General features: G+C 41.0%; 3 protein-coding genes and 1 non-coding gene across 4 annotated transcripts in view; 3 read left to right on the top strand and 1 right to left on the bottom strand.

Moving 5' to 3' along the window:
- The first annotated feature begins 1,049 nt into the window (after window positions 1–1,049).
- On the top strand, window positions 1,050–5,527 carry nkrf (NFKB repressing factor). The gene is made up of 3 exons (XM_041048033.1): window positions 1,050–1,386; window positions 1,748–1,872; window positions 2,376–5,527. Exons 2-3 carry the CDS (start codon window positions 1,782–1,784, stop codon window positions 4,637–4,639), a joined length of 2,355 nt encoding a protein of 784 aa, XP_040903967.1. The 5' UTR covers window positions 1,050–1,386; window positions 1,748–1,781; the 3' UTR covers window positions 4,640–5,527.
- ube2a (ubiquitin-conjugating enzyme E2A (RAD6 homolog)) lies at window positions 5,487–9,087 on the bottom strand. The gene is made up of 6 exons (XM_041048034.1): window positions 8,909–9,087; window positions 7,658–7,738; window positions 7,404–7,429; window positions 6,989–7,078; window positions 6,743–6,831; window positions 5,487–6,544 (listed from the first exon to the last, which is right to left on the bottom strand). The coding sequence occupies exons 1-6, from the start codon at window positions 8,950–8,952 to the stop codon at window positions 6,416–6,418; spliced, it is 459 nt and encodes a 152-aa protein (XP_040903968.1). The 5' UTR covers window positions 8,953–9,087; the 3' UTR covers window positions 5,487–6,415.
- Window positions 9,088–10,230: 1,143 nt separating this feature from the next.
- Window positions 10,231–10,302, top strand: trnae-uuc. The gene has a single exon. It is a non-coding gene; the product is annotated as a tRNA-Glu (tRNA).
- Window positions 10,303–11,012: 710 nt separating this feature from the next.
- elf1 (E74-like ETS transcription factor 1) overlaps window positions 11,013–15,971 on the top strand; it is a 38,629-nt gene continuing 33,670 nt past the window's right edge. The window contains exon 1 of the mRNA XM_041047590.1: window positions 11,013–11,285. The gene's annotated coding sequence lies outside the window, so the exon portion shown is untranslated. The remainder of the gene's footprint in view (window positions 11,286–15,971) is intronic.

The raw sequence follows: 15,971 nt of genomic DNA on the forward strand, positions 1-15,971 counted from the left end.
CCCCCCACAAATTTAAATGTCTTTAAAAACACATTAACATGAATCCAACATATTAGCGAATAGACAAATGGAAGCAGAGGATGTTATTTTAGAACCTGTGTATCATTTGAATAGCTTAGTATTGACTGCACAATAACAAGGTATGTTTAGACATGGCACTAGGCTCAGTTTAATATAAAACACAGTTTTATAAAATATATAGTAGGGGGTCCCTTCTTCATCTCTCCATCAGTTTCGGGGTCCTTGGTCTTAAAAAACATTGAAGACCCCTGATATAAGTAGTTGACCACCTACAACATTAAAATGCTGCTTATATTTTGATGTGATTTTGCAATAACATCAGGTCATCCTGCATTATGACAGTGACCGTAAACGCACAGCCAAAGTCATAAAGAGCTATCTTCAGAGGCTAGAGGAATCACTTGGCAGATGGTCTGGACCCCACAGAAACCAGCTCTCAATTTAATGGAGTCAGTCTGGGATTTTGTGAAAAGATGGAAGAACTGTGGCAAGTTCTCCAAGATGCTTGGAACAACCCTCTTGCCAAGTACCTTGAAAAACTGCAAAGGTACTTAGGGGAATTGGTTTCTGTTTACTGCCCTTTGGATGGAGTTAACTGGTGAATAAAAGTTATTTGAATGCATCCTCACTTTCACTCTGAGTGCCTAAAACTATTTTTACACTATGTTAGTACTACCTTTACATAAGTGAAGCATTCCCACCAACAGAAACGGAACAAAAACATTATTTGTGCAGAACCATTATAAGCACATGTGCAAAAACAAATGTGCTGCGACAAATCTAACTTAATACTGTAACCATGCACAGCTCTCGTGTCATAGTTACCCATAGTTTCAGTGACACTGGTATTACACACTGTATCTCTGCAGTCAGTGAATGATATTTTGCATATTGCTGCAGGACGATGAACGCTGTATATAGCTCAGCTTGTAAACCACATGTACACATCACTAGGTTTAAGTGCGCTGACAGCATCCGTCTTAGCCTGAACTGTCCGGCGGCAAAGGATTCTGGGTGAGTGCGGTGACAGACGCCATGATTTTACCGTAGCTTGACCAGAAAATGGATGCTTCCTGCAGTAACTGAATGGGTATCTGTCTCTCCCACGAGGTTTCGACTACCCGCCTCGGATAGTCTCCTGGAAGAACACTAAACTGAATGTCGGTTTGCAGTAAGGGGCTGAGTCTGACAGAAAAGTGTATGAACAGGCTGTCGCAGCTGAGGTTAGCTAGAGGCTAGCTGGCTAATGCTAGCAGTCACCAGGCCAGGCTAGCTAGATAATAATAATCATAAAAATAAATGCACAGTCTCTTGCTGAGCTAAAGGACAGCGATATACAAGTCGGACCAAAGGCTACACCTTAAGGTAGGAATCCGGCACAGCTGAGTAGTGAGACATTTAGTTGTTGATAATTGTTATGTTTAGCCTGCTAAACGTGTTTTCCTGTGAGTGATGGACCCTGCCGGCCTACTGCGTCACTCTGTCCAGGTTCTGTGCTGGCACCAAATCCATCTGTTTCCTCAACTTTTAACATCATATTCATTAAATATCTAGTAGTGCAATACACATAGTTTATATTTCAGTCACTGCATGCTGCTGGCAGGTGGTGTTTGTTTTCTAGGAACGTTTTTAGCTTCTACAGGCAGAGTTTTTAACTCATTGTTTGTGCTTGCATACCACATCCATTCACTCAATGTCTGACTTGTGTCTTTGGCCTCGATAACAGGTATGGCCTGGATTTGATTTGGACGGTGCTGGTGATGGCAGAAGGGACTGACACTGTCGAAATGCCCTCCTTTGACCCAAGTCCTAGTTCTGAAGCAAAAAAGAGACCTACTTCTTCTGATGGCAGTGAGTGTTGATCTGGGTTGTGTGGTCTGTGTATGAAAGCTTCTTGAGATGAAAAATACCATTTCCATTTTGTGATCTGCTGTTTCACTATCCAGATATTTTATATCACATTTCTATAATCAGTCTCAAGAGACTACTATAAACTATCACCAGACTCCTGCTTTATAGGTTCAGATGTTTATGGCCCAATGGTTAGGAAGGGATATAACATGTCCCTCTGTCTCCTCTGTAAGTGAGGATGACTGAGGAGGCAAGTGCTGTGTAGTCATTATTGTCAGTACCCATTTAATTTTCAGTCTTTGACCTGTTCACATTCTTCAGGAAACTTGACCATTAGGTCCAGGCACAACACCCTGTTAGAATAAATGAATGAAATTACACTCTCTAACCAGTTTCATGGGACCTCTGTCTGAAATGATATTTGATTCATCTTTAAGTGCCGTAAGTCAGATCAAACATCCTTTCAGGTCTTCTGACAGTTTGCCTGTATTATTTTATTGCAGGAGACGAGCCCATGAGGAAAATGCCTGTGTCAAAATTTGGTTCCAGACCTCGATTTGAGCCTGTTCACTTTGTCAGTGGTGGAAGCAGTGGAGGAACTGGCACCGATGAGAAGGAGAATGATAAGGAGCGCAGGAGGAGTGAGTCGTACGGTATGAGACAGTGGGACTCCGAACACTCTTTGTACAGCAGCACCAGCAGAGCGCAAAGCTCCTCCTCCCTGAGGCCTGCTTTTGACAGAGTGCCATCGTACAGCTCTGACTCTTGGGGTTCCCATAGAGATAGAGACAGAGAGATTTCTTCAGGTAGTACATGTGGCTTAGGTTATGGAGGACGTGGGTCCACTTTAAACTTCATGACGAAAACACAGCAGGACTACACAGCCAAGTATGAAGCCCACGGTTCTCGGAATTCAGACTCCTATTCTCAGCCCCACAGGTACAATGGATATGGGGGAGCCAGCAGATCAGGGGGCTGGGATTCAGGACGTCAGGGTTTGGGGTACAGTTATCAGGATCGCCCGTCATCAAGCAGGCCGTTCAGTAGAGTCTACAACAGCCCGGGCAGGGGCAGTCCTACCACGTCTCAGTCTGGCTCTTCATCACAGCCTCTTCCTATATCTCAGCCAACATTAGATGACAAGCAAAGGCTGATTGCCAATGTAGCATCTGCATTGGCTGTTGCTTTTAGGGACCCTATGTTTATGACCGGAAGTGATTCACCAAACTATAATTTCATGTTGAGCCGCAGCATTCAGGCCTGCAAGACCAACCCTGAGTATATTTATGTCAACCTGAAGGACATTCCTCAGGCTGACCTACCGAAGAACAGGAAAGTACCAACAGACGGTTATGCCTGTGAACTGAGATGCCAGGGTGTGTATCTTGCTACCGGATACTCTGGTAGTAAAAATGGAGCGAGGGACCGAGCCTCTGAGCAGGCTGTAAAACTCTTCCTGAAACCAGTCGAAGTGCGCGTTGTGCAGCGGAGATACAGACACTCAATAGTGAATGACATGGTCGTGTGTCAGACCCACAGCCCAACCCCGGCCTTTTTACCTGCACTTCGCAACCCAGAGGATAAACCGACGCCCAGCTCTAAGGGCCAGTATGAGCCTGACAAACGGAAGCACTGGACAGAGTTTGTGGTCATGGACAATGCTCACGACGCCATCTGCATACTCAACAACTCTGCAGCTTTTAATCGCATGAAGATAGACTACAAGTTCGACCTTCTCCCCAATAACAGTGCTTGGCTTTGCAGCGTCTTTCTGCAAGATGAGCTGGTGGCACAAGCAACAGGCACTAAAAAGAGCTCAAAGCATGCAGCGGCTGAAGAGGCAGTGAGAAAACTTCGCATGAACCAGGCGCAGCGACAGCAGCAGCAACAGCAACAACAGCAGCAGCAACAGCAGCAGCAGCAGCAACAACAATACTCCAGGGGAAATAACCAGTCAGATTCCGGGGGACGCTTTGGTCAACAGGGTGGCAAAAAGAAGCATCTGAGCGAGTTGGTTATCCTAGAAAACTCTGACAATGCTATCTGTATCATTAATGACACAGCACAATTTAATAAAGTGACTGCTGATTACAAGTTCACCGTTCTGCCTGATCATCGCTGGAGGTGTGAAGTTTACTTAGAAGGGCAGTATGTGGCAGCAGGAATTGGGCCCAAGAAAATAGTGAAGCACATTGCAGCGGAGGAGGCTCTGGCCACCTTGAGACAGACGCAAGCTGTGGTCAAATCCAACCTTAGAAAGGAAGGTCACAGCGACGCCATATCCCGATCCCAGATCCTGGCTCGCTCTGGTGAGGAGGCCACAAGACAAGAGATAAAAGAAGACAACATCGGAAACCAGCTCCTCCGCAAGATGGGCTGGAAGGGTGGTGGTCTGGGACGAGATGGTGAAGGCATCGCAGAACCAATCAGAGTGAAGGAGCAGTTTTCCAGAGAAGGGTTGGGTATGGACACGGACAAAACTGGAAATCAGCTCAGCAAGCGTGATATTGAAGACATCATTCGCAACTACGCCAGTTCAGACCGTCAGGATGATCTTCGCTTCTCCACTGACCTCACCAATGACGAACGCAAACAGATCCACCAGATATCTCAGAAATATGGCCTACGAAGCAAGTCATATGGACAGGGACGGCAACGGTTCCTTGTTGTCAGTCGCAAAGTACATAAAGACCAGCTCATTGGTCAGCTTTTACAGGAAGGACAGGTGGGACGATATGAGCTTGTGAAACCTCAGGCCTCTCACTAATTTGCATGCAAAGCAAAATTGGGGGAAAAAAGGCAAAAAGCTGTAATTGGCTTGGACTTCAGAGAAAATCACATTCAAGTGTAACTGCTGTGATTATACTTATGTGACAAAGTTAAACATACACATTTACAAATAGGAATCTTTCAGGTATCACCTGTGGTTTCTGCATTCCTTTGCCATGAAATGTACTTTAGCTTTAGCAGGAGCTGTAGGATAAATAATTTAAGTTTTTTTTTGTGTGTGTGTGTCTCCTGCCATTCCACATACATGTCCTACATTTGTTTCACTCTTGCACAAGCTTGTGTTCAGTACTTTGTGGTATCATGTCCTGATGATGCTTTAGTTATTTCATTATTTTAAAAAATGACTTTATGAGGTTTTGTCACCAAAATTATTTTTTATGTTCCGTTGGCTATTTAAGGAACCTGGCAGAAAATGCAGCTTCTCACAGCTTATTTGTGAACACTATGGACAGTTGACTCATGAAAGACAAGGGTTAGAGGCATTACTGTCATGTAGCTAGGTGCTCATACCAGTCTCACTGTAGTGATACATCTCTATTCAGCAATACCTGCAATGTTGTCTGCTCTTTTAACACCTGGAGATCATTCTACAAGTACAAGCTGCATCCATGATGTGAAAACCTTCACATGGAAACTGTAAGCTGTGATCTTTGTTAAATGTCAGATTTGTTGGTTCATGTGAGTACAGTTAACTTGTCTGCTTGTTTTCACAGCTGTAAAATCTGAATAAATTAAAACTGATCAACAGGCTGAACTTGGTTCAGATGGGTAATTTTGCACCGTGGGATTAAAAAAAAAAAAAAAAAAAACTAAAGAGACAACTGATGTATATTTATTTTATTTACAAGAAAATGTACAGTTTGTTACATGGGTTACCAGTGCAAAGTTTTTATAATCTGAAAACAGACACCATCCTGTTTAAACAGTATAATCAGCTCATTGTGACAGCTGATTTGTAAGATTGTAAAATAGCATAAAAATGTTTTCACGCAGCCTTTAAATGTCAGCATTATGAAACTCTGTGCATGAAACAAAGTTAAGTGCCCAGAAAGGGTACTAAACGTCTTGTAGGTGTTGGAGAGGGACATACGTGTTCACCAATATCTAGAACTTTTTTTTTTTTTTTAAATCCAAGGCATGGCTTTACAAGTACAGTTGAGAGAAAGGCATCTGTTAAGTTAACAACTTGTTAGAGGGATGGATGTCCATGCCAGGTTAATTTTTTTTTATCCCACTGAAAGTCTTTCAAAAGGCAGCGAGAAATAAAACTAACAGGAGTGAACCCGCTGAAACAGAAGGAGAAACACCCATGAACAGCTTTGTTTTTTTTTTTTGTAAATAGACCAGTCGGTATCTACACAGCAAACCACACAGCAAGCACATCTAATTAACTGTCACTGTATCATCCAGCCAGTTAAAAAAAAAAAAAAAAAAACAGGTAGAAAAGTGACAACTGAGAGACCGGCAATTCCCTTTCTTAAAAAAGAAAAGACTGGGGGCATTTAGCAAGTAACCCAGATATAACAAGGTACATTAACTTTTAACAAACATACGCTATTGCCCAACAATAGCATTCGGCAGGAGTGAATGCCACAACACAACAGCATACAAACTTAGCAACAGTTATGGGACAAATATACCGAGAAGGATTTTAAGATGTGTCATTTTTATTTCTGTGAAATCAGTTGTTTTCTTGATCGGTGGTTTCTTGATTCTGGGCTGGACACTGTTCGTACTCGAACGTTAACAGGGGTCAACAGTCACGCCAACTCTGTTCAACAATAGCAGAAACCCTCTTCTCGTACTCCCGCTTGTTTTCCTGGTACAGCTGGGCTGCTTGGCTATTGGCTGGACTGTTTGGGTTTGGCTCATCCAGTAAAGACTTAAAATATACAACAGAAAATGTGTCAGGGGGTTCAGTTCCTAATAAGGTTTTATGACAGAACAGAACAGTCATCAAATGTACTAATTATTCTTTGTGGATATTTTTCTCTGTCACTACAAAACAGACTCTTATTCATTTTTCTTAATTTACATGTGCATATTTTATGTTTATCTGTATCAAGGATTCATAAATTACCTGTATTGAAGTTAAGATTGAAGAGACATCATAGGTTGGACTCCAACGATTCTGAAGTATATCTAAGCATATGCTGCCATCTGCATACACTGTGAAAGAGAATACAGAAGATAAAGATGTCTTTAGACAGATGATAGAAACAAGTCACAGAAACAGTTTTCCTTAGATAAATAAAGAATAAACAACTTTTAATTGTAACTGACACTGTTATCAGCAATGATACACCCCAGGCAGTAAAGTACATACCATTTGGATGAAACATTTTGGAGACAAATCGCACTGTTGGAGGTTTATTTGGATATTCCTCTGTGAATTCAATGGTAAGTTTGAAGGTTCCTGAAAGTGAGAAGTAATGACATTGTATGAATTGAAATACATGAACTGAAACCACTGCACTGCAATACTAAAGCCAATTAAGAAATACATGTATCAATTTGTCAGTGTCTGGTTGTTTTGGTGACGTTTATATGAAACTAACAGGCAAGACTAAACTTTTTTTTTTTCCTGAATTCAGCTGCCAAAGTGTATTTCTTAAAGGCACCATCTAAGATCCACTCATATAACCATGTCAATCAATATAATCTAACTTCCTAAACCCAAAGCTTAGAGTCATCATAAATATTTGATTACTTGGATGTAAAGAGCTTTAGAGAGGACTTACCATCTTCAAAGGGTGTTCCCTCCGGTCTAAAAAAACAGGTAACAGACAGGTTGTAAATCAATTTGCAAAAAACACCTATGAACTTTTCATGCCCTTTAAAATACTCACAGAAACTGCTGATATATACCAGAGCTTTACAACTTATTTTATGGCAGACACTACTTATACAAATTATATACTGTAAATACAAGCAATTTATTGAAATGTCTAAAAGCCCCTCTTCCAAAGTTTTTTCTCAAGTCAACTTAACTTACCCAAAAATGACAGCATTCCAAACCATGATATTGTTTTCTGATGGGGCCCCACTAACTCCAGCCGGAGGATCCTCTTGCAGTCTAACAGATGCAGTAAAAGCACAGTGGTGTCACAAAATATAGGCAATTTTAGACAGAGCATTAAATATAGAAATCAAACCCATTACCACTAGACATACTGCATTATGCCCCTGTTATGTGGTCAACAGGGCAGGAAATTAATATTATTAGACAGTGGGAGCAAAGCTTCTAATGTACAAACTGGAAAGCCCTAAGTTGTATCTCTAAGCATACTGCATATTTAATATTAGATATTTTTCAATAACTAGGTCTTAAAGCTGGGTGGTGTATCAACATAATAAAGCAAAATGTCTGCAGTATTGACCAGGTAAATGTCAAGCCTTTACATGACCTTTTTAAGACTGACTGGTCATTACAATCACATTCCTGATGAATGTTTGTCGAAGGTTAGTCCATTAGCCAGTGTCGAAAAAACACTGTGATGATTGAGTTTGATAGTAGGCCAACCAGGATTAGGTCCTGGACTCTGTGACCGTCAGTTGTGTTGAATTAGAACATATTGTGGATCAGATATAAGAAACCATGTGCTACAGCTGACTGTGCTGACTGAGTGCCTGCAAGTTTTTTTAGCGACTGCATGGCAGATGGTTGTTTATCCTCAGGCTTAGACATTGATCTATGAAGGCCCGGGGATAGGAGCTCCCTTGATCATCGTGTATTTGTACAGTGAACATCTACCTAAACCTTTCATCTGGCTTTGAAGGGCCATCTGGTCAATGACTTGAGCTGCATCCTCAATTACCACTTACACAAACAGCCCACAAAATCGTATATGAACACAGTCATTAGCTGATTCTGGGAATGCTACAGTAGAAGTGATTATGTTCGATACAACAGTAAATAGTAATAAACCAACAAAAGCCAGCAGTGACCATAAGTTGCACAACATTATCGTTAATGCTACTCGCTACCTTGCTAACACTGGTGTCAGCGCCCCATCAACAGCGTTAACAATTATCGATACCTGTCAACAGTCATAGTCCTGTTAACACTACCAGTAATTAGGTACCCTCGGCGAAAACAAAATCCCGATTATAACCCGCCAGTGTTTATATGTCTATGAGTACTATCATGTGTACAAGTAAGAATTCCGTTTAGGCTAACGCTAACAAGCTAGCCTTGGGTTGCTAACGTTGGCCATAGCTACTTCTCTGTTTTCATTTCCCTTACCGTTTAAAATCTCTCATTAAACGTCGTCTCGCTGGAGTTGACATCCTGTTTACACGCAAACCTAAATATCTGGCATAAACTTAAGCGGCTCAAGTGTAAGGAAATTTATTTTTCTGTGGGTATAATATTTCAACTCGCAGCTGGCTAGCCGACGACTGCTAGTTTGTCAAATATTTGGCTGCCTCTGCTAGTCTGAGGGTGTTACCACTTACGCTAGAAAGAAGACGTTTACGCCGAGTCGCTTTAAACCGGTGAGCTGTATAGACACGTAAACGCGAACTAACACTAGCACTGAGTGTTATATTGTAAGTTATGCATGTTTACCTATATAAGGTGGTTAAGGTTTGTGGTAAACAAAGCTAGAATATTTTTACATAGTTGACAGCACCCCCGTCTCTTCACTTGTATCATTCCAGCTAAAATTACGTCATATGTTTAGCACCCATATTTAGTTTTTTTCTTCACGACAAATATTTTTTATGTTTTTGAGGCTTTGTCCGTCTCTTTTTTCCCACGTTATTTTTTAAAATTTATCTTTGTCAGTTTATCAGCCAACAGAATCCGCCGTCAGTTGATTACTTTAGGTATAACGAGTGGAACACAACGTATCTGGTCGACTGTTGGTAGCACAAGGTATTTATGGCTGACATCCTGTATTCAAGTCTACAGTAACATTAAAAGACCACTAGATGGTTCCTAGCGCCCTAATAGAATAAAGTATAGGCCACAGCAGTTATAACACGATCACCTTAATGTGTCTTACTACGGTTTTCACCATAATTTTACTGTAAAAAACAACTAGCAACTACAAACAAAAACAATTAGATAAAGCACATAAATCTAACGTTTTACAGGCTTTATTGTTTTTAGAGTACTACATCGGTTAAATGTGCTATTTGCACTCAATTTAAAATACAAAGATCAAAAATGGGAGAATTTACATTCATGGATGTGTTTTTTTTCAACAGTGAAATCAAAATGATGTAGAGCTTATTGGCAAAAGTATAGTAAGAGTTATATAAAACAAACAGTGCGTGTTTAAAAGAAAGGGAAAATTCTGTGTTACATTTGTCGAGTAATCTGACATCTTGACAAAATCTATGAGAATGAGGTTTAGTAAATCAGAGGGGATACTAATCTGGACCTACTGGGTGTTATATTTATCTAAAAAAAAAAAAAAAATCAGAAAAAGTGAGTCATGGGAACTGAGAAACTGACGAATCAAAAGTATGTTGTATATGCTTTATTGCTAAATTATTCATACATGAAACACATTTCACATCAATTAGTTAAATACTCTATGTTTTCTTCGTTATGCATCTTCCCATATGGTCTAGCGGTTAGGATTCCTGGTTTTCACCCAGGCGGCCCGGGTTCGACTCCCGGTATGGGAACTGCCTGTTTTTGTCTAAAACTGTAAACAATGACATTTTCTTACAATAACAACAATATATGAAACATTTTCTCTACTTTGATAGCGTACCATTATCGACAAATACGGAGTGTTTTAGCTGTAGGTTATTTGATACAGCTTTCCCCAACATGCGGTCATCATTTCCAGAGAATCTGCAGACCCCGCCCGCAGAGGAGTTAACCTCAATTGCTCTCATCTCACAAGGGCTTGGACATTCCCGGAAGGTTCCCATTCCACTTAAATCTCCCGGTGCTACCACTTATCGTAGTCTAACGTAGTAAACCAAACTCCATCGTGAGTTTGTGCAACCGACTTTTTTTCCCCTCTTCGTCCGCAACTTAATTTGACTAAATCGTGTTGACTAAATTGCCGGTAAAGCCACACCTGTGACCGCGTAACGGTTTCCTAAATGTTAACCGTTATTAGATATCAGATTGTTTTACGGTTACAGTGCTAAATTCATACAGCTACCGGTGGTAGATTACACCGCCCACGTCAGTATCGATTAGGAATAAAAGCTGCATTGATCATCATTTTAAGCAAAGGGACAATGACGCGGACACCAAACAACTTTTTTCATTGCGTCTTTTAATCCACCACCGTCCCATCGTGGTTATTGCTCAACTCCAAAGCCCGTCCTGGCTTCTCTGGTCTCGCTTAGTGCCAGTCAAACTTTGGTCGGGGCCAGTCATTTCCCAGGAAAATGTGACTGCTAGGAATTCCCCACGCATCAGCCCCTGTCGGAGAAAACTGCAGCCTTGTGTCAAGGAAGCACACGAAAGCAGCGGGAGGAGGGAAGCTGACCGGCGACTGAGAGATGATGTAGCTATAGTACCGTTTTGTCTCCAACTGGCACCGGGGATAATAATGTTTTTCTAACATCGCCGTGTTTTCATGAGGACAGCCGCTTACTACCTATTAAAAGCCAGGGAATATGCAGTGCTGATGACAACTTCTAACAAGGTAAGTCCGCTGAGCATTTTTAAGAGCATGCTTTAGTAGTAATTGCTTTCTTTCTTGTCACTACCTTGTCAGCATTATTAACATTTCCTGTGGGGTTATGTTGAGTCATACAAAATGTATACTTTTCTTCTTTTTGTAGCTGCTCATATTAAATAATCAGGACATTTAGCAGATATATGGCATGATATGTTGTAGGACAGGGTCTGCTGTATCAGTTTTTATATCAGAGGCCTTTCGTTGCACTTTGCCGGTGTGAAACACTTAGTACTCGAAAGTTAAGGTAGTACTCAGACTCAAACTAAAGAGGCATAACTGAACTCATATGATGTTAGCAGTAGCCGCTGGGATACAGGAGCTGCAGGCCTTTGCTTTGCCTACTACTGCACAGATTAATGTGACTCCCCTTTGTGTCAGCTGGCATGTGACTGCACTGGTGTGTGTGTGTGTGTGTGTGTGTGTGTGTGTGTGTGTGTGTGTGTGTGTGTGTGAGTGTGTGTGTGTGTGTGCTGAAAACCTTGACAGTTTGTGCATATCAGAAAGCAGGCACAGTTATAAGAGGGATGTCTGTGCAGTTTTTTTGTATTTAGTTGTGTTGTAGTGGAATTATTATAACACTGAAAGTTAATATGACCAAAGTGCTTTTATTGTTGTTCTCCATGCTCAAAAATGTAGTCTTGACCCCAGCTCAGTGATATTAGCTTTGGTATTGGCTCCAATACTGTGTTTAGACATCGTGATTGGCCTATTAATCCATTAGTCAGTCGACAGAAAACTAATTGCAACAGTTTTGATAGCCATATAACTGATAAAGTAATTTTTAAGCAATAATTTAAAAAATCCTCTGGTTTCAGCTTTCAGCTTCTAAAATGTGGATACTTGATGTTTTTCTACTTTTCTATGAGAGTAAATTGATTATCTTTTGGTTTTTGATCATTGGTCGGACAAAATAAATACATAAACTTGGGCCAAGGAAGTTCATTTTTTATTATTTTACCATCACTTAATCAAAAAAATAAGAGGCAGACTTAGCTGCAGCCCTATTTAGTACATCTACATGTGAAATACTATGGCAACCACTGGAAATCTAACTGAAAAGTGTCCACCTACTTCACCGAAGTGGCTTCAGACTGAAAATATTCCAGAAAATGGGAGAAATCTGCTTTGGGAGAGAGTCTCAAATACTCACTGGGCTCTCTCTGAGACAAATATGAATGAATGTTTATTCCTTTTATCATATTTTACAAATATATGTCTGTAATGTTTGAACAGAATAGTGTTTTTTTTTTTTTTTATTGTTGATCAACCCTATTCTGTGGCAACTCTAAATGTTTGCCAGATGTTTACATTTTTGGGCTAAGATGCTTGCATCATGGGACAGACAAACACAATCTCATTGGCCGACTGCAGTTGCTCCCTTCGGACGACGCGGCCGTGACGCAGAGGGAAGGAGAGAGTTATGAGCTTGTAGCTTGTCAGTCCCACTAGAGACAGGACCAGCTGGACCCACCAACCCTTCACCCACCCCTCTCTCCCCCCTCCCCTACAGTCTTCCCATGGTGGGAACACTGTCAGAGGCTTGTGGATAATTGGAAACTTCAATCCACTGAAAGCAATTATCCAGAACAAGACTTTCCAAATATACTCCAGTGTGGAGTCGTCTTGTTTGTTTCAGGCATGTGCCCTTGTTTTAGAGACATCCTGCCATGCTTCTGCCCACACACTCAGCCTCTCTTTTGCCCTTTTCCTATTGGCTTTGATAGCTTTAATGCTGCACAGGCTCTGAGTGATATGGTCAGTTGTGTGTGTGCACACTGCAGACCGTGTGGTCGAGTTCCCGGTAGCCTTCTTATCCTGTGACACTGATGTCACCATCAGCAGTCTGAGCAGCTGAGGAGTGTGATGATGGCCAAGGACAACAATGGAGAGCTGTTCTGTTCTGTGATTCCTTTAGTAACGATGAGCTCCTCAGACACCAGACACTTATTCTTCTTCTTGTCCAAGATGTACCCGCCTGCCTTAATGGGCTGCTGAATATTGATTTGGCTACACAAAAAGAAGAACTGAGCTTTTATCCTATTTAGAAAGCAGCACTCCAGTTTCACAAAAGCTTTCAGAGTAGCCTTGCAAGAGACAGGGAATCCAGCGGTTTACATTCCTGTAACAGTATTCAGAGATATTTGAGTATCTAGTATATGATGTTGTTTTACCCAGAGTTTTAATGTTAAGTGCCCCCAAATGCACCTACAAATAAAGTTTACCCTCTTACTATCTCCTGCAAGCTTAAAATGAGCATGATGACTGACAAACACCCTCTGAGGCCACCATCTTTATGTAATGACCCTTTCTTCTTAGGTGTAAATTAGTGTAATTTGGTGCCTTAGAAGTAACCACAAGATGGCAATGTTCATATGCTTTGACTAAACAAACAATCATATGAGATGGCTGAAACCTGAAATGACTTGCATAAATGTGGGAACCAGCTTGTGAAAAGAGAAATAAAACTGTTGAACTTCCCCTTTTTACATGTAGAAAAATACCCAGAGTTTGGCCTGTTTTCTGTTGAGGGCTTACAGGGGAACTGCTGTTTGCAAAGTTCCTTAATTATACTCTGCTTGTTCACCACCCCGGGCTTTTGACACCTGAATATCACCTTGTCAGACGTGTTTGATTGCTAGGCAGCAGCAGCAGCAGCGGGAGCAGTAAACTAGCAGCCACTGGACATGACGTCAGAGAGAAAGGAGAGATGAGGGAAATTCCACCTGTAACCTCATTCTGCTCTCATGCTGCCTGTCTCACAGACATGTGACTTGGACGAGTCATTATGGCTTAGTTTGTCCATGGATCTGTGCATTGTCATGTTGCAGTCCTGTGTTACAGTCAAAACTATTTTTAGCATGTAAAAGAGGACAGCTTGACTTCAGTTAGTTATGAAATTAGTCTATGCAGGAGGTGGGCAATAAACTGTGAAATGAGCTAAACAACTGTCTTCAACAATGTAGAGGAATTATAAAATTACAAATTTAGGTAAGGATAAAGACTATGCTAATAACCAAGAGTGGGCTACATTCAAATAAAAGTATCACAGTTTTACTTAAAGAAACAGCTCGACCATTTGGGAAATACACTTATCTGCTTTCTTGTAGAGAGATAAGACGACTCATTAGTTTATATTCAGATGAAAAAGCTGAATGGAGCTAGGAAAAGCAAGAAAAATATTATGATAATCTTTTGTCTTCATCACACAACCTCCGCCTCAGTAATATGACTTTGTCTGCTGGAAAACGTACTCTAGGATGAATCAGAGTATTTAGTGTCCACTCTGGCAGCATGTTGACATCATAAGATTAGTTAACCACATTACTTGGATATTTTTATGGTGCCCGCTGAGATCCATGTAAGCACACAGTGTAGTAAGCTGTAGCTCTGATGTATGTGTAATTACATTAAGGAATTGCTTGGTTTGTAATGTTCCTCTTACTGTAGTTTGACCACACAAAATGGTCCCTCACAGAAATAGAAACTGGCTTCGTCTGCAACTTTGGCGCATAATGATATTTTTTAATGTCTCTCAAAGCTAATGCGGTAGTAGTGAGTGGCTCACAAAGGCCTTTCATGAGTCAGCTCAGCCAGCACTGCTTGGATTCAAACAGTGAGCTTTTCCAGAAGAGGCCAAGTGATCTTTCTTCATCTTACTTTCAACAAACTCTTTTAACAAATGTGACGAATATAAGCAAAGACACAGTTGATAGATTTTGCAGTGAGCTCTGGCAGCTCTTCACATCCGCTGACAGGCAGTTGTCTGTCTTCACCATCAGTACATTTTGTCATCTCTTTTTCTTTTGGGTTAATTTCAACATGACAGGCAGCCTCAGGCTTGTTGAATTATTTAACCGCATGGAGCCAGTGGGTATTATAATCTAGGCCCTGAGTGACAGCACAATATGCTCTTACGACCTCATGGCATTTTATTAATAATTAGCTTCGATTTACTAGGGCTCTTGGGTTAAAAACTGCTGGCTGTTTGCACACACTGGAGCAGGCATGTTCTGTCTTAGCCTGGAATTAGGTGATGTGACACAGATGGCCTTTTCAAGACCTCGGTGATTGTTTATGATGAGATGTCTGTATAAGAAACAAGTTATGTGGTCTGTGACTTGATGTTCCAGTGAATCCTGTCTGCCGGTCTGAGTGCAGGTAGCTAAAATAACCCACAGAGGTGGGATGTAGATGATCTGGATGGTTGGCCTGCTCTGTGTATTTAATATTTAATGAGTTGCAGTCTGTATAGGGCTTGGGCAACAGTAAACCTAGTGCTACTACTCCAGCTAGTCCTTGCTTATCAAAAGCTTTGTGTGTTGTATTATAAACTAAAAGACAAAGGCTACCTGTTTTGTTTATTGGTCATCCCAGACAGAAGTTAGATTGAATACTATGGTAATTCTGCCTAAACCTTAGTATATACAAGGAGTCTCAAACTACTGGCATGTGAAATAATTTAATGAGGCCTCCCATATATTAAAGAAATAGTTTGACATTTGGTGCAGTTTGCTTTTTTGCTGAGAGTTGAGATGAGAAGATCGATACCATTCTGACATCTGTGGTCTTTGGGTAATATGGGGTCTTTGGTAAGTGTGTCTTTGTAAACCAAAAAGAAACGTTCACCTGGAGCACGGACGGTGGTAATTT

The sequence above is a fragment of the Toxotes jaculatrix genome, chromosome 10, assembly GCF_017976425.1.
Source record: "Toxotes jaculatrix isolate fToxJac2 chromosome 10, fToxJac2.pri, whole genome shotgun sequence".
Classification (NCBI taxonomy): Eukaryota; Metazoa; Chordata; class Actinopteri; family Toxotidae; genus Toxotes; species Toxotes jaculatrix.

Excerpts from the sequence above, each read along its gene's own strand:
- ube2a (XM_041048034.1), bottom strand. The coding sequence starts at position 8,952 with ATGTCAACTCCAGCGAGACGACGTTTAATGAGAGATTTTAAACG. Across the intron at positions 7,079-7,403 it reads GGGAACACCCTTTGAAGATG|GAACCTTCAAACTTACCATT; the intron begins GTAAGTCCTCTC and ends TCTCACTTTCAG. Across the intron at positions 6,545-6,742 it reads CAATCTTAACTTCAATACAG|TCTTTACTGGATGAGCCAAA; the intron begins GTAATTTATGAA and ends GTATATTTTAAG.
- nkrf (XM_041048033.1), top strand. The coding sequence starts at position 1,782 with ATGGCAGAAGGGACTGACACTGTCGAAATGCCCTCCTTTGACCCAAGT. Across the intron at positions 1,873-2,375 it reads ACCTACTTCTTCTGATGGCA|GAGACGAGCCCATGAGGAAA; the intron begins GTGAGTGTTGAT and ends ATTTTATTGCAG.